At 37.7% G+C, this 26,765-nt stretch overlaps 2 protein-coding genes across 2 annotated transcripts in view; both read right to left on the bottom strand.

Annotated features, from left to right (window-relative positions):
• Positions 1 to 794: 794 nt before the first annotated feature.
• Positions 795 to 6,507, bottom strand: LOC108884422 (potassium voltage-gated channel subfamily A member 7). The gene is made up of 3 exons (XM_018678292.2): positions 6,164 to 6,507; positions 5,096 to 5,867; positions 795 to 2,474 (listed from the first exon to the last, which is right to left on the bottom strand). Exons 2-3 carry the CDS (start codon positions 5,780 to 5,782, stop codon positions 1,569 to 1,571), a joined length of 1,593 nt encoding a protein of 530 aa, XP_018533808.1. The 5' UTR covers positions 5,783 to 5,867; positions 6,164 to 6,507; the 3' UTR covers positions 795 to 1,568.
• A 9,919-nt stretch (positions 6,508 to 16,426) lies between these two features.
• The window catches only part of LOC108884423 (potassium voltage-gated channel subfamily C member 1-like), a 42,366-nt gene continuing 32,027 nt past the window's right edge, over positions 16,427 to 26,765 (bottom strand). Inside the window, 1 exon segment of the mRNA XM_018678293.2 lies at positions 16,427 to 20,459. Coding sequence (XP_018533809.1) covers positions 20,305 to 20,459 — 155 coding nt within the window. The 3' untranslated portion in view covers positions 16,427 to 20,304.

Genomic DNA, 26,765 nt, shown 5'->3' on the forward strand with positions numbered 1-26,765 from the left:
CCTTTGGTAGAATTCCTCTTAATAAATTTGCCCTTGTACACACAAGCATAAAAATGATTGGTGAGTTTGTGTTGTAGTGGTTGTTTGATTTTGTTTGTTTTGTTTTTCCTGCATTGAGACAATTTTCCAATTAGTTTAACTTAAGCAGGACTAGTTTTCACATATAAAAAGTCAAACAATAACTCCATAATTTTTGCCCAAATTGACAATAACAGGCAGTTTGCTTGTGACATTGTTGAAACTTATAGAGAAATTTGTTTGTTTTTGCCTCAGTGTTGCTTCACTGACTGATCACGTTTTTACCCAACGAAAAGTTTATTTCAATATATCTTCCCTTTTCCGACTGTTAAACTAACATCATTAACACAAAGTAAAACACATTATTGAAGCAGTTTACACAGGCAACATTATATTAGTGCACATACCTTCCATGGGTCATCACTGTGATGCCGTGGAAAGTCTTAGGTGTTCCAGTGAAACTGAGAGCAATGTTATTGGAAGCTACTGCTTATAGCAGCTTAGTAGCTGTGGAAAAGGTCGGTCATGGCCATACAAAAGCGAAACACAGATTCAGTTTGGCAGACCTCACTGACAACATGTTGTGCTTGGAGATGTATTAGCATAAGCAGTGAAAGATTGGCTATAATTGTGTTCTATAGTTTGTCATATTTCATATCCTAAAACAACACAGCTGTATCTAACAGACAAATGTTATTTTTTCAGTGACAGTAGTGAAGATTTCAATCTTTTCTCTAAATGTTTACTCAGGACCAGGGGAAAAATAAATAACATAACTTCTTTTAAGAAAATTAATAAAATATAATCTTTATTAAAAACACTGAGTGCATAATTGAGCAGATACACATATAACTTCTACCATGGCAATTTAACACAAATACAGCAAGTGACACTGTGCCATCAAGTAATCTTACAGTGTTGTATTACCACATGATAAAGGTCATCTCAGTCGCTTCAGGTCACATAAGCCAAAACTACACAAGTGTGAACTTTGTACAGAAGAATGCTGAGAATGTGGGGATGGTTTACAAGAGATCTCAGTTTGTCTGCAGCGACAGCTCCGCTGGTGTTTGGTTGAGTTTTGATGAGACGTGACATCTATATTGCCAATAATCTATCTGCTTCCACTCCAAACATTAAGGCACAAAAGTGACAATACTAAGACATCATAGTTTCAAGGCACAGACATTCAGAAAGTCATTTTTATCTCAAACACAAGCTGATAGCATTAATAAATAAAACAGCTCATATTATATTTATATCATGACCCTGAGAATGTAAAACTTATTGTCTTGCATTTTTGAAGCTATATTATACAAAAGGTTGCTTTTCAGTGACATTTAGCTGGCTGATGCTACAATAAATAACTGTAAATGAACAAAAATGGCAATAACAGGTTATAAGTCTGTATATTATGCTTGTTTCTCTCTCCAGGACCTGTGCTGATGATCTGTGAACTCATCTTTATTCACTTGTGCTTTGTTTTGCTTTTCCTTTTTCAGTCTTGTCCTGCTATGTCTTGACAAATGTACAAAACACACTCACCCTCCCTAAACCTGAGTAACCAGTGGTTCCCTCAGATATGTATTTCCCCCTCTGAACTCTGCAGTCTGCCCTGTACATAGTCCACCCAGCAGAGTCCCATTCAGAGGGTTACAGATGCCTTCAATGGCATAATAATCTCCCTCTGGATCCCTGTCACCTTCATCTATTTCCTCCCCTTCCGGCTCTTCGTCTTCCCACAGTGATGTTTGGACATGGGTGTACTCGGTTTGATCCTCACATTCAGTCTCCCGATGGTAGAAGTAGCTAAAATTGGATACTATGACAGGCACTGGCAGTGAGATGGTAAGCACGCCAGCAATGGCGCACATTGAGCCCACCAGCTTACCCCACACTGTTTCTGGGTACATGTCACCATAGCCCACTGTGGTCATGGTGACAACTGCCCACCAGAAAGCATGTGGTATACTGATAAAGGCCGTGTTGGTGTGGTCAGCCTCAGCGAAGTAGATGGCGCTGGAGAAGAGGATGACGCCAATAAAGAGGAAGAAGATAAGCAGGCCCAGCTCACGCATGCTGGCCCTCAGTGTCTGACCAAGGATCTGGAGGCCCTTAGAGTGACGAGACAGCTTGAAGATCCTGAACACCCTCACTAACCTGATGACTCTGATGATGGCCAGGGATGTTGCTGGACTGGCGTCATTGTCCTTGGCCAGCTCTGTTCCCAGAGTGACAAAATAGGGCAGGATGGCACTGAAATCGATGATGTTCATGACATCCTTGAAGAAGTGCGTCTTGCTAGGAGAGCAAGCGAAGCGCATGAGGAGCTCGAAGGAGAACCAGCATATACACATGGTCTCCACCATGAAGAAAGGGTCGTGGAAAACACCCTGTGGAGGAGGCATGTTCTCGGATACATTCTTTGCCTGGGAGTGATACCTGTAAAAATATTCCTGAAGTGGAGAAGACAAAAGAAATATAAAACATATGTTAAACATAGCAGCAGCAAATTGTTCTTCAAATTATAATTTGTTCATATCCCACTCAGAGGAATAGTTCGACACTTGGGGAAATATGCTTATTAGCTTACTTGAAGATCTATACTGCACCACTTTCAAGCCTGTATGGTAATTATGATGCTAAAACCAACATCCACTTAGCTTAGCTTAAACAAAACAAAAAAAAAAAAAAAGAAAAAAAAAAAGAAGCATAGGTTAATTTACTAAAATAACAAAATCCACCTACAGGCACCTCTAAAGCTTACAAATAATACATTACATCTTGTTTACCTGTATAAAAACAAGAAGTGTAAAAATGTCACAAACGTGTATTGCCAAGAAACAGTGTGGTACAGTGTGGTACAACCCTTCATAAAGCTTCTTTATACTGAGTTCAGCTTTACTGAGGTGCTGTTTGGCAGATTTTGTTAACTTCAGACAGAACCAAGCTTGCTTTTTTCTCCTCTCACCAGACTGCTAAACTAAGCTCACAGGCTAATTGCTAGTGGTTCCAGCTACATATTTACCATATAGACATGAGCAGTATCTGTGTCTTCATCTAAGCCTCAGCAAGAAAGTGAATAAAGAGTAGTTTATGAACTGCTACCGAGATACTGTTTCCATGGTGTCCTTATAAACTACATTGAATTTCAGAATGTTGTCCACCATCTCACTGGGTCTCACTTTTGACAGCATCATAAAAGCGTTCGACATCTGCAGCTTTACATTTCAATCATAGCTGTAGCAATCTCTTTTTCAGCCCACCTGTCTTTCCATCTTCTGTGTCAGTTAGCATTACATTCAAGCATTAGATGGTGGCCATTTAAAACATCTCACACTTAACATCAAGTTAGAAGCATGAAAACGGATGATACGGATATAAAAGGATCAGTTCAGGATGCTGTAATGGGCTGTGTGTAATATATAAAGTTTCAGGGCAGTTTAAATAAACCTAGAGTATTCCATGACTTTCAGTAGCAGGTCAGTGACAGTGTTTATTACTAAAGGTGGACATCTATGTGTTGATCGGCTCCAAGGGCTCTCCTAAGACTAAATATAACCCCGTGAGATCTCCGAAGAGAAACATGAGAACTTCTCGCTGCACCACTCCTCATCCATCTCCACCTTCATTGCTATCCCATCTCCCTGGCCACTGCAGCCATGTAACATTGCCAATGCAGTTCAGTGGGTCTACCACTGACTCGGACAGGGGTACGTTACAGTAGTTTCCTGGCAGCATGCTTGTGCAAAGGCAGCCCGGCCTAGCGCAGCAGTCCTGGAGGAATGTGTTAACATGACCCAACGTATGCTACTCATCCTGTGAGACCTTTTCGTCTCCGGTTCTAAGCCACCGGATGGCTTTGGCTCACCTTTGTCTATGTGTTCGGTCACTTGTATGAGCTTTTATTAACACACCTAACTGTCTCTTCACCCCGTCTTTCCTTTCTCTCTTTTTATTTGTACTCCAGGCCCCACCCGTTACTCCCTGTACCCTTTAGCGCTTCCTGAATCCAAGTGTATCAAATTTAACAGCCGACTAAAATAATCACACCATAAGCCACCCTCAGTCTCCCCCCTCTCACTCTCTCTTTGGTGTGCTTCCAGACATATTGGCCAATAGTTCTCCCCATGTCAGTGTTTTTCCTCTCAACACACTGTAGTACTCACCAACTGTGTGTTTACCTAAACACCTGCTTCCAATGATATCATGTTTCCTTTTGACCCATGCAATGACACACATCCCATTCAAGACCTTATGCCCTGGTGGTTTGATTCGGGTTTCATTAAAAACTTTTAGCAGTATTACTGTCTGTCTCTCTCTTTTAGCAAGTGACATTGAATCAGTTGGTGTGGTATCGAACATAAAGCCACAATATAAAAATATGACTGAACAGTAGGGTTATTCTTTCAAGAAAGAAACCTACCAACTGTATCTTCTCTCAAGTCCAGTTCTTTACCTTCAGCCTACCCTTCCCAAACTCAGCACAAATTATAAATTTGATTTAAAAAGCAGTTTCCTCTGCCACCAATTCTGTTAACCACATAAATGCCCTCAAGGTGACTAAATAATTTGTTTAAAGGGGCTATTTGTAAGTTTTCAGACATCATTGCATTTATACCACAAGAGGTTAGAATACGCCCTATGAGGAATGCTACCTCTTCAAGGCAGTCTGGATGTTACACTAAGCTGCTGGGCTGTGGTTAGCTTGTTAGCATGCTAACTTCAGTAGAAGAAAAGAAGATAGAACTAGAAGTGAAACATTGCTGTTGCTTTTCGCCCCTGAAGATGCTCTTGGTGAGTAAAGGAATGCAGTTTGATGCTGAACTCGCAACATCTCTCCAAGACCAAGAATTAAGCAGCTGTTAATGCTAATGTTGGCTACATAGCAATAGCAAAACTTACACATAGCTTCTTTAAATGTTGACTACTTACCATTGTCTCTCTTGAAGATGCCATCCACCTGAGTTTCCTAAAATTTGGAAACCCTAAAAACCTTTCAACCATCCATCCTGGACACCTCTTTATACTATTTTGCCTCCCAAACCTACAGCAACATGTCAACCACATTTCCTACCTCTCGTGACTCTTTCTCATGCCTGAAGTCAGGAAGCGTCTCCAGGCAGAAGATGAGGATGGACACTACAATGACCATTACACTGATGATAGCTATAATACGTGCGCCTGATGAGGACTCAGGGTGCTCAAACAGCATCCATAGTCTTTTCTGGATTTCGTTGGACGGCAGTGGCCTCTCCTCCTCTTTTGGAAAACCTTCATCCTCCTTGAAGCGGTTCATGATGTCCTCTCCTAGCTCGTAGAACAACAGCTCATCCATGAAGATGTCCAGGGGTATGTTTGCTGGCCTCCGAAGCCTCCCACCTGACTGGTAAAAATAAAGAATGGCATCAAAGCAGGCCCGATTGCGGTCCAGGAAGAGTTCATTTCGAAGCGGGTCAAAGTAGCGTGACCTCCGCCTGGGGTCACCGAGCATGGAGTCAGGGAACTGGGCTAAGGTGCGAAGCTGAGTTTCATAACGCATCCCTGAGACATTGATGGCAAGTCTTTCACTCAACGCCCATCCACTTCTCCATAAAGAGCCAGAACGTCGGCTTTCTTTCTTCTTCTCCTTCTCATTCCCTTTGATCTCTTTCTCCCCTTTTTCCTCACTGTTGAGCTGGTTCTTCAGCTGTTTATCTTTCTCTCCATCGTTCTCTTTCCTTCTGCCTCCTCTTTCATCTTCTTGTGGGTCACTGCTGTCCATCCCTTTGAGTATCCCAGACCAGGGAATGCCGCAAACCACTCTCCTGATAGTTTGGAGAACAACTGGACTTAAAAGCAAAGCGTGTCTGAAACCAGAGAGACAGTTCCATGAGTGGACTTGGTTTTCAGCTGATAAGCATTACAGATGGCATTAGAAGCAAATGGCTGAAGAGAAGATACTGTAGCAGTGTCTGGTTGTTTACAATTTCCATGACAGATTTCATCAGCGTTAAACATACTCATTTACCCCAGATTTTGCAAAAAAAAACTCTTGAACTCTTGAATTATATCTTATTTAAAATGTGGGAAGATACTATGGATAAAAATTACAAACAACAAGCCATGTTAGCACCCAGTGAATGAGATAAAAGTCTTTACTCACTAAATGTAAAACAGCTGCTGACAGATACTAATGGCAGGATGAAAAATCACATTGTTTGTCTCCCGTGGCTCATCAGGTTGTCCGTCTTTCTCTCTGTCATCGCATCCATCTGTCATACACACAAAGCCCTTGTTTGTCTGTCTACCTTCAATCGACACTCACACACAGGTCCCCTGACAGTCCAGCTAAACTCTCTGACCAGATTGTACACAACCTGCGCTTTCAGTTGTTTGCTCAGGGAACATTCACAATCTTGCCCCGTCCCTCGCTGCCTCACGTTGTCCGTCTTGAAATTTTTTGGGAATGCTGTCCTGTTGAAATTCAATCTCTGCTAGACCCCACCAACCCCTCCCTGTCCTTTCCCTCCATTTTAGCTATGGGGCAAGACAACCTTCACCCTCCCTATCAAATGTCACCTCTGCCAGGCACTGCGTGGTGTGACCCTCTCTAACAAGCATGGTACTCTGACTGACAGAGGTCCCTCACTGTACTTCATTACCTGGAAATTACTTAGTTTGAAGGAGTTTTATCTAGACACACACACACACACACACACAAAGAAAAACAATGGAATTATGCTCCAGCAATAGTCATTGAAAAAAACATACATGACATAGAGCCTGTTGTTTTCCAGATAAGCATTATTACATCATTATTTAGCAAATGTAAGTTTTATTGAGATTTGTCACATTTTCACCACATTTCAAAGACAAGGATGCTTTGAATTAAAAAGAAATTGGACCCTTGTCTGCTTCCTCTTTACTATTGCCTCCAAATCATGATCAGCCCCTGCCAGTCTCTCAATCTGTTGCTCATCCCCACAGGATTGCAGTGTGTCACACAGCATGTTTCAGCAGGAAAAACAGCCACCATCTGAACCTTGGAGGACTGAATATTAAGTATGTGTATAATGCAGATAGTTGTAAAATCATGATGCCTACTACCATACAAAAGGACCAAGTAACATACTCACTACAAATAGACAAAATGACATAGGTATCCCTTATTTTGTGGGTAACACATTTATCAGCAGCCCAAAGAGATACTCTGTTGGGAAAGAAAATATTTTCTGTAAAAAAATAAAAATACTGCAAAACTGAAATATTTCCACCTGTTATTTAATGATACAACTGAGTCTGTGATGTGTATATGTAAAGACATATCTGTAAAAAAACATAAAGAACAATGATATTGACAAGCAAAAAGCAAACAAACAAATAATAGAATGAATGAATCAAGTTTACTGTTATAAATCATAAATCTTCATCCATCTGAATCTAGCAAAACAGACACTACTGTGTATTACCACCAGAGGGAGGTGATGTTTTGGCACAGAGGAGGCAAAAACTGAAAGAGGTCTCTGCCGACATTTCCTCATTGCAGAGGAATACACTGCTGACTGGGCTGCTACATAACATTCCCATTTGATCACATATCATGTCACCAAGTGGTATAACTCAGACTGCTCACTATAAAAGTGAGGACCCCTCATAAATCATGGACAAAATAAAACTACATGAATATCAAGCATTAATCAAACGCAGTGAGTAATTCTACTACGGTTTTTTGTGTGTAAACGATGCAGAAAATAAACACAAAATGACAATTCAGTGAAAGTCTTACAATTGTGCATCATAAATGTGGATAATCTGGAGAATATTGTGACAGAGAAACAGGTGCGTCTGGTTTTGTAAAATGGCTTTAAATTCTTTCTCGTTTGTGCAGCTATGCAGGGCAATCATAAGAGTTTGTGACTCCCATGAGGTAGCTGCACATGCACTTTTTTTTAAACACAGTTTATTTGTACTCTAGTTAATTGCTTGTAGCTACTTTTCAATCTTTGATTTAGTGATTAAAAAATTACTGTGAAGATTTGTTTTCAGTTTGTCATGTCCTGTTACTACCGCCTGCTTTTTCCTTTTCTCAAAATCTTTAGAATTCTGTTCTTGAGTCTGAGAACAGAATTATTCTGTATCAGTTCAGGTAAAACATATTTCATGTCAGTGTCCTTTTTCTTAGATTTTAGAAGTTACAGTTACAGTTATTTGATAGCTGAGCAAGGAAAGCAGCACTTATATTACCTCATCATTCTCAAATATCATGACACAGTTACAGTTGACCTCAAAATTATAGATTACCATTATGTGACAAGTCTTTAGAAGCTTAAAATGGTTTCATGCAGCAGTTGCTGGTTAAAAAAGAATGTATGTATCTAAATACACTGTGTCCCTAAACTTCCAGTTACAAATTTAATGTGTCATCCTTCAGTTTCTTGGAAGACTTTGGATTTTTTCATTGTGTTCTCGCTTCGAATCAGATTACATCAATCACTGCATTGTGGTATCGTGTTCTTGACAGGCTGATGAATAGCATTAACAGTGACAGTCAGAACAGGATGTTATAGTATCAGTCAGTATGCACAGGAGCACACATTTCATCAGTTATAAATCTTCAACAAACTGACACATCGTTGATGTCACTTTTTCATTTATTTTAAGTTCATTTCAATGATTTTAAGCAATTTTAATGTCTCTGAAAAAGCATCTCATGACTGTTTATCAGTTGTTCATTCAAGCTGCTATGGAGATCGGTTCACATTAGATCGCATTGACATTCATACATTTTAAGTCTCAATAGTAGAAATATGTTCAATTATGACACTTTATTGATATGTTTCTATTTTTTCTTCAAAATATAAAAAGATAGATCATGAACATTCCATTGAAATATACTTTATACAGTTTCTTGATGAGTTGTTCTTTGTGTTCCAACATTTCAAAAATAAAATCCGGCATAAGTCACAACCAGATGCTCCAGTGACCACCTCTTCTCAGCATTCACTCTCCTACTAAGACTGCAGTACAATGAACTAGTACCTAAGTCTGTTTTATACAATTTGATGGCATGTAAAATGAACATACATCTTTTATCTTTGGAATGCTTACGTGAATACATGATATTAGTCTGAAATATTAGGTGTATGTATATCTGTATGACTTTTGTGGTGTATATCACATTTCTAATTAAAATAAGATATTAAATGTGTTAGAAAATCTATTCAGTATGATAACATTTCCTCTAAAACAACTCTGGTATTATCACTTTGTAAAATAAAATATTTTTTTAGATTTGTGTGATTAATAAGTCACTCTATGGAAAGCCATAAAGCCACTACACATGTGGTTGCAATCATCTGGACTGATGACAGAACATCTGTGTCTCAGGGAGCATACAGTAAGTGTCGATCAGTGGCATTCGTGGTGCAGATTGCATACAAGTGTCCTCAATTTAAAAAAAACAAACAAATAAACATATTAAACAGAAACAGGCACATAAATGAAATACACAGGGTATCATTAAGGATGTTTCAGTCAAGGACCACATAACACCTTCCAAACACCTGTCATAATATTGTCACTAAATATAGTAGCTGTCAGGTTAACAGTGGCACCTACTTACCATGTAAAGCATTTTATTCTTTTGGTTATATGAGTATTACACAGGAAATCTATATTTTATGACAGATTACAAACTTGAGAAAATAAAACAGACTTAGAACTCTCAACATTGCAACTCCTTCTGTTCAACATGACTAAATCAAATGGCAGTATTATGCAATAGAAAAGGAAAGACATCTTTTTCAGCCTGGCATTGGCAGAGTAGTCACAATGTGGAGAATGAAGGAATGTCAAACTCAACAGTGACAGGGAAAGAAAAAGACAGTACTGGGCTGTAAAAACAAACAGCTGGGTGAAGCACAAAGTTTTTGCAAGTGTGCACACCATTGCTAGAAGTTTACCTCTAAAATATTCATAGACGTCTTTTTGACCATCAAAGCCATAGTTGCTTAATGCCTTCCAAAACGGGAACTGAAATCGGGGGTTTTAAAAAGATAAGGGACCAGAATAAAATCCCATGGACCATTTTTGCAAATAGACAAAAGTAAGTTCTAGACCCTGTAAAACCAGCGTAGACTCAACAGAATTCTTGAATAGTCTCTGCGGTCTACGTCACGCCATTGAGTCTCATGTACTGGTGAGCCTCCAACTGCAATGTACCAGGAATGGACAAAGGACCATTCAGCTGCCTGAGCTGAGCCCCGAACCAGCAGGGCCTGAAACTCACTTGGAATACCAAACCGAAGGATGAGGTGCTTAGAGAGCACTCAACAATGAGATGCTTTTTTTTTAAGCAACACTTTCTTTTTGTATCATTACATCAATCTCCATCTTTTCTTTCTCGCAACACTTAAAGTACTTCACTGACATCATTTTGGAAGCTCTGGGTCTCTTTGATTGGTGCTCACGTGACTGTGTTGTGTGCTGTAATGAGCTGCCGACTAGCCAGCTGCAAGACGGTAACTCCATGGGTAATGACGGATGCAAAGACCTGACCATCTAAAAAAATAAAATCAAATTAAAAAACAAAGACGAGCTACCTCTACACACTCATGCTGACACTGCAAGTGTGAGTAGTTTTCAGTTGCCTCTGGAAGGAAGACGTTTCTGCTCTACGACACGGCACAGTGTTCATAGTTATCAGGACTGGATTCATGACAAACAATGATAGGAGGCTAAGGGGATATGTCAAGACTCTGTTCCCCCCTCGAGAGATTATCAAGTCATAATGCATGCGTTTTTTACACATCACTGTGAGGTGTTCACATTATCGTTGTCTATATACTAGAATTTATTATGTTAGAAAGAAAATAGCAAAACACCTACATCCACACACACCATCAACACACCTGAGTCCTTTAAACCACACACAAACTTTGGAATGGCAGTTGGTTCCATGCAAACCTGAAATCTCTCTTGACTGTTCAACAATACAGTATAGTATCTCTCATAGTCTATTATTGGTCTTCATTGGATAATCTGCACTTGTACTCCCATTTTTCTGCTTAGGACCAGTGGAACAGAACTGCCTATCCCAGTGAAAGTCCTGCCATGGGACATCCAAGGCCTTTGCGAATCTCTTTAACACTGAGGCGTTGAAGATACTCTTGAGGTTCTCCGTTTGCCCTGCTACAATCATGTGACAACTCTTGTATTATTGCCAAAGGAAAAAAAAGCAAACTATGAGCACTAATCAAGCAGTCAAAGTTGTGGCATGGAGAGCTGTTGTTTTTGAACTGCTGCTGTTGCTGCTGCTGCTGCTGCTGCTGCTACGGTAGTTGTGCAAATGATTCAAGGAGGGGGGTGGGGGAAGAAAAAGGTTTGTGAGTTGCGACATTCTTTGCGCAAATGCTATAGTTTGGCAAAGTCTTGAATGATCACTGCTGATCAAATGGATAGAAAATATATACTGTTCAATGCATTACAAAGTAAAACTACCGTAAAGACTGAAATGAGGAATGTAGGGCAGTAGTAGCAGAGAGATTTCATCAAACAAAACATAGTTCAGGGTGTACTTTGCAAACATACATGTTTCAATATTCACTTTTTTTTTTAACTTTTCAAAACAAAATATAGCTCTTCTCTTTGATTATAATCTTTTTTTAAAACATTAATTGCATATAACATTTTTTTAATTCATTTTATATATACTTTTTTGTATCTCTAGCACCCTTGTCTTCAACTAAGGGCTTGCAGAAAAGACAGTCATGCAAAGTATTCATGCTGGTAAACAAAGTTACAAAAATGCATTATCTTTTTTTTCTCATTTGTTTATCTCAGCGTCCATCCTTTGTCGTCCCCATGTCTTTATAGGCAAGAGTCTGTCATTGCTCATTGTCTCTCAAAAAAGGAAAAAAAAAAAAAATCTTTTTCCTGGTGCATGTGGGGAAAACACCTTAGCCCACCCCTCATGACAAAATATTTGTTTCCCATCTTTTTCCAGGATTTGACTCCATTTCATGATGCCAAATTTTCTATTCACATTTGCATCAGATTTTTTTTCTTTCTCTCTCTCTTCCATTCTGGACCTTTTCTGCTCAGAAACCTTCTCCGAAGCCATGGATAGTTGATTTGTTTATCAAAATATAGATTTGTTCTCTTTGTACACTTACGGACTTGCTCTAACTCTTGGTCCATTTCTTCTCATTTTCCCCTTTTGCCTTAAGGGCTCCCCTGATGGGCCATCCTTATCTTGACATTGACTTGCCGGTGAAGCAGTCATTGGCAGCAAGAGGGACAAGAGAGAGATGGGGCAGTATGCATCTGGGGATTTCTTGTGCCTAATTGGCAGTGTTGGCCTTTGTGTTTGGTGAGGACGCGAGGGAGGGGTACATTTATCTGATTGGTCCCTTTCAAAATGATAACACATAATTTCCAGCTAATGGACAGCTTTATATGACATAAAAAGTGCCTTTGTGGTAGGGGTGTCCTTTACATTGTAATTTAGGCAAGCCAATATCCTGTGACATTGAAAAAAATCAGACAATTGTCTCTAGGATTTTTGTCTCCTTGAGTCTTTTTGATCCTCACGACTGAACACTGTGTCAGTCAGACGTGGGAAAAATACTTGTAATATTTCAATGTGCATATAGGAATGGGATGCTAATGGCAGTTATAAAGGACTAAGTTCATTTGGAGCAATGACTGTGTGACCAAACAGAGACGATGGCCAACGTGAGGGTGGGTTCAAACCTCATCCTAAATGGAATATTTCACCTAATCTATAATACATTACGGAAGGTCATTCAGCAAGTGCATGCTACAGGACCTTTGGTATCCCACATGGATTTTTCAGGGCTCACCCACGTGAGTACATGAGAGATAAAGATAAGTCTTTTTCTTCAGGTGAGTCTAAATGCACAGTAAATGTCATGTGACCTGTTTGAGCAGATGCTACATGTGCTTTGCGTGTTTTGATTATCTCAGTATTTGTGAGGGCAGTGTTTCAGTCTGATAGAAGTGAATGGAAGACATAGGTTCAGTGGCAAACATGCTGTACAAGAGCTAAACTTGAATGAGGAACTAGAGTATGGATGTTGTTGGATACAGTGCATTTGTGACTGATATCATATGCACTGTCTGTATTTAGTGTTTCTCTTTTTTTTGGAATGTCAAGTGTTAATGAGTAAGACCAATGCCTTGTCTCTCATGTACTTTCTCTCTCTATATATTTTTTTTCTTCACTGGAAAGGAACCCAAGAGGAAAATGACATCTAAAAGATCCCTTGAATGCATAAATTCCTCTGTCTTCGAGCTGTTGATGGATTAAGTCAAGTTATTTCCCAGCCAACAAATGCTACAGTATGTTAGCAGAGATGCTACATTGTTCATTCAGTCCTTTGTGAAGACACGTTTTTTTTTTGTTTGTTTGTTTGTTTTTTCGGAAACTTGTGAAGTTGCGCAGTTGTTCAGCACTGTAGATAGTACTGAGTTGGTCATCATACAAGATGGCGAGTATAATGTTGCCAGAGAGATGTTATCTGGAATGTGTAATCAGGAGTCCACTTCTCTCCCAAAGTGTATAAGTGCAATGCTCAGTCAGTTTGCCGAAAAAACAGAAGAGGAGGGGGAAAAAAAAGGTCAGTCAGACAGTTGTCAAAAGTATGGTCAGAGTTCCAAGAGGCTGCTTTGGTAACAACGTGAGGAGCAGACCATGTGATTTTTTTAAATTCATGATTAACCTCTGGTCTCTCTCTTGTCACCCCAAAGATCTCCTTTAAACTGTCCATCCGCGTCACACCTGTCGCTTTACGTGGCTCCCGCCGCAAATTTGTGTTTACCAGTTACTGACTCCTCATTAGAGAGAAGGCGAATGCTAGAAACTTAACACTGTGAAGACAAGAACAGAAAGCCATTAATGTTAAGTTCACAGAGAATAAACGTTATTTGTAAGAAATCATGTTCAGTGAAATTGAAACTTAACTAAACTTGTAACATTACAAGTAAGCACATGTATCTAGATTGGTTTATAGAAGTGCTTGACTAATATAAAGCAATCTGGGTCATAAATTGATTATTTTTTCTTGTTCTCATATTTTAAATTTGCCAATTACATCAATTTCCTTATCACAGTTCATAGTGTTATTAACATTACGTACAATAGGGAAGTAATCAGGGATTACCATTACCTGTAAACTGCTGGTTAACTGTGCATGTCAGAATGAAGTGCACAAATTTAAACTGTAATGACAACTCTAGTACAGCTACAAAAACAATGTATCTCCAACATACAGACAGAGCCTTGGCACATAAATTGTAGTTGAGTAATAAAAACAAGAAATGGTGACATTAAAACTTGTGGCCAACAACATTAGAAAAACAAACAACAGACTGAATGGAACAAGCTGCCAGCCAACTGACCAGCACCGTGCTCTCCACTCTGCCACCTCTCAGCAAATATAGCCATCATCCTTACAGGAGTGAGTTATGTACAGAGCATTAAAAAGTGAAAAAGATTAGGTGATGGGGAGATGATGATTATTCACTAATATGTGTGTATGTGCGTGTGCATATGTATGTTGTGTGCAAACATTTTCATTTGAATGATGTGTACACTTCATGATAAAAACACATTCTTGACAGATGGACACATACAAACATACTCAATGCTGTTCACATTCAAAAAAGAGATTATTGTATTTCGCAAAACAAGCAGTTGATTTACAAACTTGGCTGACACCATTTCAGGAAGCTTAACCCCCAACTTAAATTATGCATCATGCAAACACAGGTGCAAATTCAAGAAAATGTTTGATAACAACAGTAGATTGCATGTTTTTTTTATATCCATGCCTACAGTTATGGCAAACAGATCTTGAATCACATGTGCTGGCACTGTGCATTATTGACCGGGAGATTAAACACTTCTGTCCTGGTCTCACCAGCACACACTGACTCAGAATACAAACATTATCTCTTATAGCAGCCACATTAATTCTTCCCGTCTGCTCTTCACTTCTTCTTCTGTCAATTTCCAATATATGGTTGACGTTATCTCCGGAGAAAGAGCAAGACACAGTTCATATTCTTTAAAGGCCACTTACACAGTTACTGGTTAGAGAGTAAGTCAACTGAGAGTTAAGACCATCATACATCCTACAAGTGACTGTAGCTAACATTATGAGGAACAATCAACACCTGTTAATCCAAACCACCATTGTTGCTCACATAGGGCTAATAACTATATTAACACAGTATATTGATGATGTAAACAAGACCCGCTCCTGGTGCCAGATGCATAAATCCGTCTAATTTTCTAAATATGTCTGAATAAAATCAGAAATAACTTAATGGAGTCTTAGCACCATATTTTAAAACTCCTATTTATACCTTCTTCTGTATGAAGTTTAGTGCATCCACTTTTCTGCTGGCAAAGAAATAGTCCTGAAACAGTGCCAAAGCAGCCTTTGTGTTGTACTAGTACCAGCACTAGTATTGTAAATCATATCTTATTGAGTGGTGGAGGTCAAAGTTAAATTATTTCCATCACATCACATTATATACAGCATTCTTAGTCCCAAATTACCATATGATATAGCTAGAATATGTACAGTACAACACTAGTATAAAACACTGTCTTGTAAAAGCATATAGCAAGCATCTCTCACTGTTATATAAGGTACTCTCAGACTTCTGAGACGTATGGTGTCCCTAAAAGACCAGAACACTTAAAATTAATGTGTCTTTGACATCTTTGTTCTCTTACATTGCTATGTTACACTCATACTGCTGTCTTGAAATATCGTTATTCTAACACATCTCATCCCTGGTGCCAATTAAAGGAATAGTACAGTTTCTTTGTGAACTTTGATCAACACATTTTGCTACATGAGGACTAGTGTTTTACTAGTATTTACATTCCTATGCTTACTAAATCCAAATGTCATAGGGAAACAGTCTCTTCAAATTCGCTCATGTACATTACCATACACTTCCTTTTGGGATGCATTAGCAACAACCATTGCAATATTACATTTGCTGTACATTTATATTCAGTAGAATACACTGCATTAACATCACGTGGGACCAGTTCAACACAAAACCAGGAGTGCATTTTCCTGGAAGTTGTCAGTACAACTGAATTAATCATAGTATGCATTAAAAATTACCATGTCATGTGGAAATAATACAAATAATAAACAAACAAACGTTGTTTTTTGAAACACAGACATAATATGTATGTATTTATACCCAGAATACCAGGCTCTATCACGTGTCAGGTGGTGTGGGTTAGGTTTGGCATTTCTGTGAGCAATCTAAAGGATAAAACCACACAGCTCTCTGATGACAAATCACTGAACTCTGTTAGAATCAGTTGTTATAAAACCTCCTTCCCACACTCACAAAGTATACATAGATATATTAATTTCATATGACTTTAATGTATTCACATGTGTAGATACAGATATGTACATATTCAATAATAATCACTGATCTATTAAGCATTGCTTTGAAGGTTTAGCTAGTTAAATCTAGCTAGTTTGCATGAACTCCTAAACTGACATCAGAGCCTACAGGGGCCTCATAGAGGCACTTACAACATCTGCCTGTTTTGTTTCCTTACACAATGTTTACTTCAGAATCTCCTAGGTGATTTGCATTGGCCACAACTATGGGATATGACTCTTTAAATTCAGCAGAACCACAGTAATGACATTCCTCAGATCCATTTGCATACAATACAAAGCAAATAGGAAGAAATACAGTACTGGTATAATCATACATGTTCAGATTAAAGTGGTGGTGTGCACAATGATGTTACTTCTCTCACTCACTGCCAGTCAACTGTAGCATTAAAGAAAAACATTCCACTGCAGATATATACGATGGATGGACGTTTTCCCTGACTGTAACAGAAAATGCACACTCCAAATAAAGTGGCATAACAGAATAATTCAGAGTATCTGCGACTTGTAACATCCACATTGTGGAGTCAGTCTAAGATTATACAGTATGCATGTGCGCTTTACAAGGTTTAATGGGTTTTTTTGTGCACCGAGAGAAGTGATGCTAGCAAAAATTACAAACCAAAATTCAGGTTTGTTGTGGACTAAGATTAGCTTTGAGGACTGAACCCAGGCCAATCAATCTGTACTCATTACATGCTCACAAAAGGTTTTTTTTTTTTTCCTGCAAGTTAAACCATTTAAAAATGCACTATCCCAGAGTTTCCCTACCTTTTAACTGTACAAGTTCAGGTCAACATTACACATTAAGGAGCTGCTGTCACTGGAGAAACAAAGTTCTGCATGCTGTTTCAGATATTTTCAGACAACACTAAATTATAGTCATTTTTTGACATCATAATAGTGAAATATAACAATACTGCAGATAAGCACAACTATTAGTAACTTCAGTCTGAAAATATGTGCGATGACCTTCAAAAACCCGTATCAGATGAAGCCAGGCAAGCATTACTTCTTGCAGTGACTGTATGGTAGGATCTATCCTAAATGAGACACTGACTTTTACAAACTTTTCAAACTCCAGATTCAAGAAAACATTCAAGTGATGTCATAACTTTCATCTTCAATCATAATACTGCATATCTAAGTTCTCAAAGTTTAGGGGTCTGGAAGCACATTGATTTTTACATAGAATGGTGATCATGGAAATACTCTCACTTTATACCTGCAAAAATTGTTGGTTCTAAAGCACTTACAGTTTTTCATCATGATTTCAGTCTTACTATATTTCTGTTTAACAAACTTAACAGTTAAATAAAAACTTGTATCTTTTTTCTAACAAATGTTACTTTAAACAATCAGTGGTATAGGAAAGTCATTCCTTACAATGAAATACACATTACCAGTACAAGTGAAGAAAATATAAAATAATTACAAAACTGAAACAATTAAAAATGGCAGTCACAACATTAAAAAGTCAAAAAGACCAGTAAAACCACACTGACTTGAAATAAAACAAGACAAATGGCTCATGTCATTGCAATACTAGCTAAATTAAAGAAAACAAGTAGACTGCCTTCTAAGTCTGTGCATTTGTAGGATTAAAAATAGATCTGCATATTTACATATGTATGTGCACAGCATGTTTTCCAGCATTAAAGTAATATTGCATGTTTATTGCATATGTGAATGTGTCATTATTTTTTCAATCTTTTTTGCTCAACTTTTGACATAAGATCTATTGTCATGCAAGGTTGGCAATTTGAGGAAGGTCCTCAGTTACAAAAATAAAAGCTATAATTTGAGATTATTTATGATATATTATTAATGGAAAAGTCATATTGTAACCATTGTCATATTTTTTTCATAGATTAACCAACAGCCTGCAATTAGTCATTTTAATTTGTATATTGTTTAAATTGTAGATCAACATTTAAACCAAGCACACACACAAAAAAAAACCCCATGGAAAAAAATGTACTTTAAAAAAACACAAAAAGTGAAGAAGAAGCAAAGCAGATATTTAGAAAAGCTGATCATTCTTTGTTTGACCCGTGTTTAATGGGGTGGTCTCACGTTCAGTTTATTTATTTCTTTGTAATAAGCTTTGTGACTTTTGCCAACATGCAAGAATTAAAGGTTAGTAAATTTACTTTGTTAGTTAAGTGCTTTGTTTTAACTATATATTTAATTTATGTAGTCATCTATATTTGACTTTATAGGTTGTATTTCGTTTACCATTGTAACTTTTAAGTAGCTTTCTAAATACATTGCATTTAGATTTCTTTGCAAAATTGTAGGCCTGCAAGTACATATTTCATTTACATGACTGTCATCATTAGCATTTCTGCAAAGGTCCACTCAGTCATTTACTATCATCAAGTAGTAATGTGAACAGAAGATATGATAGCTAAATTGTGCTCCTGTTTGGGAAACAAAACACATCTAGCATATAGCCAGTCAGTCTTACCCAGAGTAAGTCTGGTACTTTACTGACCATCTGCCTTTATGGACCAACTGGGTTACTAAGGTATATGTGCTAATGTGAAGCTCCAACATTGTATGACATCAGGTCATTTGGTGCTACTAACAGCAGTCCTGCATATTAGCAAGTTACCTTGTCAGAAAACTACAGCATGTAAACAAACATGAAAGTAAGCACGGGTGGTGTAAATCAGCTCACTGTTCATTAGTCAACTGTAAATGCTTTGAATGCTTTGGTTCCTGGGCATTGAGAATAACATTTTATCAAACCCACAGCTATTGGTGTGAGCGGTTAGCTAAGGCCAGTATAATTAACAAGCTGGCGTTAGCTTGGCTTTCTCCACTGATTACATGAAGCTCGTCTTGCACACTGCAGTGGTACCTCCACAACCTAATTCTGCCCCTCTTGTTAAAAATAAACCTATTCCCTTGTCAACAACTAAACTCATGGTACATTGTTTGCAAATCTGGCAGCCTACATGAATTCAATTTTACTTACAACTGCAAATAAAATGACTGAATAGACCTTTAACTGTACAGTGTAAGGGAACAATTGCATATATGGGATCTTAACAGCAATGTAATAAAACAAACAACAATTTTCAAAAGTCATGTTAGGCTGCACATTTGAGATGGCTCTTATGATACAATACTATCTTCTTTTTTTAATTTAATCTAAGGTTGTTCTTTTTGTTTCGTTTCGTTTTTTAACTTTTGAAATTGTGTCCAATGATTTCACAATAAGTGTTAATAGAGAGAATTACAGAGGCAGAGTCTGTTTTTTTTTTTTTAAAGAGAAAATTACCAAAATGATATCTACACTGTACATACATTAATATTCACAAAAGACATAAAATAGAAACCTATGCAACATCAATCTAATCCATAAATGTATTTTGGTCTTTGGCTAAATGAACTGAAGTATCTTATTTCATGGTCATTTCCTCTGGACAGTGTCGTGAGCTTTTTGTTTGGTCCAGAACACACAAAAATGAATGTCAATCTACACACTTAAAATGTAACTGTGCACATTTTAATAATGTTTTTTAACCTCTGATGCTATTTTATTTACTAACCAATTCAAATATATTTTTTTTAATATTTCCTCTAATAATTTAAAGTAATGGTGTATCTTCAAAACTAAAATTCTTCTTGACCCCATCAGCTAACCTGACACATGCATCATAAACCATTGGATTCACAAGACGAGAGGTCACTCTTTCTACATTCAAGTTCATTTTATGTTATTGCTATTGTTTTTGCACGGTGTACAATCCAAATGGAGGCTTCAGTGCGATCAGTCCATAGCTAATCCACTGCATCTCTTATCAACCAATCATAACCATCCTTTCTGCTACAAAATGGAGGGGATGGGAGAACGACAGCGGCGCAGTGGTCCTGGGGCCTCGTAGGTTTCAAAGGGTGGGCTAGTGATAGGAGCAAGCCGCAGTGATGACCCAGCCATTCCCGATATGTTATTGAGACTGCGAGATTTCTCGTAGCCTGTGGCTTTACGAAAATAATTTTAACCATCGATTGTTACATTAGATAATAATATTGTGTTGTTTTGATATCATATGCAAACAAAATAAAAAGAAATCATAGTTGAAATGTTTTGGCATGTAATGACAAATTTTTCATATTCAGGTGGTTTGTTATGAAGGTTACATAGTATTGAAACATGAACATTCATGTGGTTTAAGATGTCATAAGGAGAAATTAAAATGAAAAGATGCACAAAAGGAAAGAGCATAAAGATAAGGAATTGAAATTGTTACCAAATCATAAAGACATAGAAAGGACAGACGAGGACAGACAGACAAGACAGACAAGACAAAACAAGAAAATGCGAGTTATGATATGTCTTTTTTTTTTCAGAACAGAAAAGCAAAAGATTCTTAGATATTAAGAACTGTAACACCTACAATAGGCCCATTGAATAAAGCACCCAACATTTCATCTTGTGAAGCATAATGTGCAATGTTCAGGTGTTTTAGACAAGTATTTGGCCAAAAAGTATTGCACAGTTTAACACCAACACACAGTAGCAAATACTCAGATATCACTAATACAGTGTAGGCGTTGACCACATGAAGTCATAGGTGAAAAAGCTTTGAGACAAAGGCAACCATTAACAAAGTTACATAGAATAATTTATTACCTTGCATTACGCTTCATAAACAGCCCATTTAGTGTTTGCTTTTTGTTCCTGTAAACTTCAAATGGCCAACGCAAACATGTCTTCCCTGCAACAATTAAAAACACTTTCTATCCCCCGGTAATCGCATCCTGTAATGGAGATCAGTTCACATTTTGTTTGCAGTGGGAAATGACACCAGGTAAAGAAACTGTGGATTATGACTTTGAAATAATATGCCTTGCACTTGCAGTGTTGCAGGTTATGTTTGTTAATGTATGTTACGAAATAACAGATTGGCCTGTGTGTCCTTTCCCACTGTATTTTCAGTGTGTAACACAGCATGCAGACATTGAATTCCCTGTGTACTGTTGGGAGCAGCCACACAGAAGGTAGTGCTGTGCTGACGGAGTGTTGTTGCATCAGGTGAAGTGAAAAGCACCATTGGTAGGTAGCAGTTGTCTGCCCTAACAATGGCTGACTGACCAATAATGGGTGGAGTTTTATAGTTTTATTAGCAATGTGTCATATTAGCTAAACTCAGATTTTATTGTAATCTCTAATGCTAACAGAGTTTGTGACAAAATTTGTGTTTATTTGTGTCAAACTCCAACCATCACGAGGCCACAGTCAAACAACAAAGAACACCCATTGGTACAGTATGACACCCTTTGTGCCTTCCTGCTGAAGTGGAAATATATGACAATATTATGGTGCACAGTGGCCACCTCCACCACTCTAGGCTGCACATCATTTGAGCCAACCATAAATAAAAGTCCTTTTTTTATTCTGACTAGCTCAGGCACATTAGTCGGATAGCAAGTCCGTAAAATATTGATGACGCATTTTCACTGGGTTTCTTAGGCTGCATGTCACAAAAAGATTTCTGAGAAGCTGTCCAGCCAATCTGTGGTGCTGCTTCATTCTCGAGTTCAGTATTTTGTTCGTACCGCCCCAAATGTATCAAGACAAATTGTCAGGTTGCATCAGAATGGCAGCCACATTTGTGACGTTTGCTGAATCAGAGCTGAAGGGTGACAACAGGAGGGATGAGGTCAACAACCCAACCTGTTTTTATTGCAGACCTATGACAATGCTTGAGAGTAAATGCAAACAAAAAATCTCTTAAAGCAAGATAACTTTAAATTTGAAATGGTGTAATAAATCTAATAAATCTAATGCTGAATGACCAGTTTAAGTTACTATGCTTAAGATTTTCATTAAATCAAACCCATTTTTAATATTTATGGTCTGCATGTTTTCCTCAAGAGACATTCAGTAAATAATGTTTAGTAGTTTCCACTGTTAGTGGCAGACTCTGTCCATTCCCATGCTTGATTCAAATTCACGCATATAAAGGAGTCACAGTAAACGATGTATGCATGTAATCAAGGGTAATTTTATCTTATTTCAGCTTTGCTGTTTGCTCTCTGACATTGTGTCAGAGATACATTAAGTTTCTGCTATTTTACATTAAAAATGTTTAACTGGCGAAATAAAATGTGTCTCTCACAGAGATGAGTCTACAAAACAAGACAATGGTCATGTTCAGCATTTCTTCAGCAACGTTTCATCACGGTAACTCTAGATGTTACCAAATCAACCAGGATTAGATAACTTAAACTTATCTAAACTGACTTTCATTGAATGTGTAACTGGTTTAAACCAAGATACTTATGAGTTGTATGACACTGTTCCATTCACCAGTAGAGATGATGAAATAGATAGCTTTAATGTCTATGTGTTTCTGCTATTAAAATAAGTAAAACTGTTTTTCAGAGAATAAAAATTGGTATAAAAAACAGCCAACAAATTTATTATTGTTGTATTTACACGTAAAATTATTCAGCGTCCCAGTCAGCTGATTTTATGCTACCTAAGTTGTATTAGGTTAAACATATGGCAACTGCTTCTCTTGTGTGTTGCGTTTGATTAAAAATAACAACAGCCCTACAGATTTGAAGTGTGCATAATGGGAGTACACAAAAATAAGGCTGAGGAGCCTGTATACAAAGTTACAACAAAAAGTTTTGATTCTATTGAGAAATTCGTTTGAATCTATTCTTGGTGCTGTGGAAAATCAACATGCAGAGAAGAGAGAGAAAGAAAGGAAAACTAGAGCATAACATACTGCTCACGCGATTAAAACAAACTGAGAGAACAATGTTTTATATATGTTATGGTGTTCAACCAAACTAAGACTTCAATGTTCCTTATTTGTCCATTTTCAGTCTGGAATCAGAGGGTTTGAAACACTTGTCAAGGGGGACATGAGTAAAACATGGAAGAGAAGAAATGAGTTCCCATCTTTTGGTTAGATGAAGGTGAAACTGATGAAGAATAACATAGACCAGGTTCTGATGGTGTTTTAGATACAAACAGTATAAATTGTGGGTACAATAGTTTGCTTTTTCCTAATGTTTAAAGGCATTGCTCAGTAAAATTCAAGACAAGAAAAGTTTTCAGAAATGACAATAAAAACTCTCATACTGTGGAAGTAATCAAGTCTCAGCCACTGCAGTCTGTCATGGTCTGCCAGCTACCTCCTATCTGTGCTAACTACTATATTTACAACAACATCAGCAGGGCTTACGTGCTTTGGGATTGGCTATCAGGGGAAATGGTGAGCGTGGCTGTCACTGTATTCAGTGATGACATAATTCCTGCCCAAAGTCACACTTAATTTACACTATGGAGGGAGTACGTACCTACCTACAGTCAGACTTTAGTTACACTTGCACTGCAGTGGCGGCCTGGGGATGGGATGGAGAATGAGTGTTAATCACAGGAGGAGAAGGTTATGGAAGAGGGAGGACACAGAGGAACAGAGAGAGGAGAACTGCAAATATTCTGACCAGACTTTTTACCAAGGAAATATCATGTAACATTAAACAGACCGAACCAAAACGATAGACTTAATCAATCTTGCATGTGCTCTATGTAGAGGGCAGAGAACTACCTGACCACCTCTATTACTTTACTTCACATATGTTCTACAATTTCATGAGCAAGTGCTTGCTATGGATACACAGGATTTGCTGACTGTTCAGATGCTATTCTTGGCACAGCCACATATTGTATCATTATTACATGGGATCAGTTGCCCTGTTAAAGACAAGTTGATCTCCTGTTACCCATAATTAGATATATTGATCTCTTCAGGGCCATTACTGAAGCCACAATGTGTCCATACAGTACATACAGTACCTGGGATGTCTTTTGGGAAAACTAAATGACATAGTACTGTATCTTGCTTCCTCTTGTTAGCTGCATGTAGGTCATACAGACGCACATGCGTCAGCTGTTGTCATTAAACCTTGATTACTTTTAATATTCTATACATATGTATACCTATCATACATTTACATAAATATTTATTGCACATGCATACTGTGCATAAATATATACATATCATGTATTATTCCTATCATAAGGTAAATATCTGGCTCAGACAAAAGAATATTTGCAGAGTGTGGTTGTGATGAGGCAACATAGTAAGAAACACAGTGGTACTGTTACACACGTTAGAACATGCATGACAATGTAGAACAAGTTTGACAAATGACTTAACACTACAAGAGTACAATGACATACAGGAGGACACTGACAAGTGTTACTACACAAAACAAATTTTCACACAGGTTCATTTATACAGAGGAGTTAAATTTAGAGTTTTTGTATTGTATTGCTGTACTACACCACTGACTGTAATGTATAAACTGTCTACAATAGAAATTGGTCATGATTAATAATTTTGCGTGAGCACAGGCATAAACAACAGATACCATGTAGTGGTCAATAAGTGAATATTATAAAACCTCTGGTCTTGGAAAATAATTCCACAGACAATCTATCCTGATAAATACCATTATTATGAATCATGAACAATAAGGTAAATAAAGCTGGGATGAAATAATATTACAGCTTATTCATGAATAGATTTATGCACAATCTGTCTGATGTATAGTATTTGTTAAACTTCAAAATTGTATTAAGTTGCAATGCGTGACTTCTGTCAGTTTACAAGAGGCGGATGTTGAAAAATGAAAATATAATCCTTATTCTTGGGTCAAATATGGAAGTTTTTCACATTACGGCTTTGGTTGGATTTGGTAATGAATCATGAGCTTTTTTTAGTCAAATAAATCCTTGAGAATGCCCTGAACTAGTGAGATTTGTGCCATTTTTTAATATAAATTTCACTGTTTTGTTGGCAATTTCCTTTATTATTCCAATTCACAGAAGAGAGATATTAGGTGATGGTGAAACTCAAAGGAAAACACAGGAAGAACACAGGGGAAGTCGAAAACACCAAACAACAAAACACCATTGTACAAAACTCAAAGACATCAAGAAAAAAAAAATAGATCAGAGGCAGAGACGACAGCAAAATAATTCAAAAATAAATATAACTTAATCCTTTGCACATAATACTCCACAAAAATACTTAATGAACGATGTACACACCATGTTAGAAACACAGGAAAACATAAGCACGAGAAAGACCCAAGAAATAAAAGAAAAGAAAAAAAAAAACAACTGTACACATACAGTTAGGAAGTGAGGGGCAGAGAGAGTGGAGAGTTCGAGAGACAGACAGAGAGAAAGACAGAACCCACTGAGACTGAGATCCTTGAAGAAGGTCTAGAGGAGTGATTGGGAGCGGGCAATCAAAGGGGTGATTGACCGTTTGACCTTAGTGAGCCATGCATATTGCATTGAGGTGCATAGGTAGTCAAATGGCCAACAATCAGAGAGAAGAGAAACAGAGAAGCTAAGAAAAGAAGTTGGCAAAGACATCTTATCGCGTGTCTACGAAAGAAATCACAACTGAAGCACACAAGAATGAGTTTTCAAACAGCGTAAGAATCCCTCTTTAAAAACAAGAAGGAGAAGGGTTATTATCAGCAGAGAACTGGGACATAAATACAAATTTTTATTCATAGGTAGTGATCTATTTATTTACACATGCAGCACCGTGGACAGGTCATATGTCTATAAAATGCTTAGAGAATCAGGTTCCAGAGGTGATTTTTTAAAAAAGCTATCAAATTTCTCAAGTTACTGTAAGCACCAAGTACAATCTCTTTCCCCAGTGAACAACATATTAATTCAGACTAGCCCAAATGTATTAATTACAGTGTAACTTTCCTATAAAAAACCCAAACCCAGAAGAGCCCTCCCAGTGACTCCAGCACTTATTTATTAAATGGACTCCTGATTTGCTTTAAAGAGGGATTTTTGTAGCACTTAAAAATTTGCAGTTGAGACATAAGAACCATTGAAACCGAAGCGATGTCAGGGACTTCTAAGTGAAGGGCTTGGACAGCTCAGGGCTTGCTTACCTTAGACCAGCATGTAGCCACATTTAAATCATATCTGTCATAGCGTTTGTGTCTGTTTGTCTGCTTGATTAAGTGTTTCAGTCACCGAGTGCAGCTTTTGATTTCTATCCAGGTCTCCACAGTGCAAAATTACAAAAAAAAAGGTCCTGAACTTTGGACTACACTAGGCACTGAAAGCACAGTTACGTGGTCTAGGGAATAGTATTTCAGAACCATTACACGCTCACAGCACAATGATATTTCACAAATCAGCACTATTTTATAAGTCAAGTGGCTTTGTTTACAAAGCTGAGGTAGGACACTGAGTGGAAACAGTTTTTAAATTGTTTGCTT

Source organism: Lates calcarifer, linkage group LG23 (assembly GCF_001640805.2).
Source record: "Lates calcarifer isolate ASB-BC8 linkage group LG23, TLL_Latcal_v3, whole genome shotgun sequence".
Taxonomy (NCBI): domain Eukaryota; kingdom Metazoa; phylum Chordata; class Actinopteri; family Centropomidae; genus Lates; species Lates calcarifer.

Coding starts and splice junctions, on each gene's coding strand:
- LOC108884422 (XM_018678292.2), bottom strand. CDS start 5,782: ATGGACAGCAGTGACCCACAAGAAGATGAAAGAGGAGGCAGAAGGAAA. Junction 2,475..5,095: donor ATGAGAAAGAGTCACGAGAG/GTAGGAAATGTG, acceptor TCTCCACTTCAG/GAATATTTTTACAGGTATCA.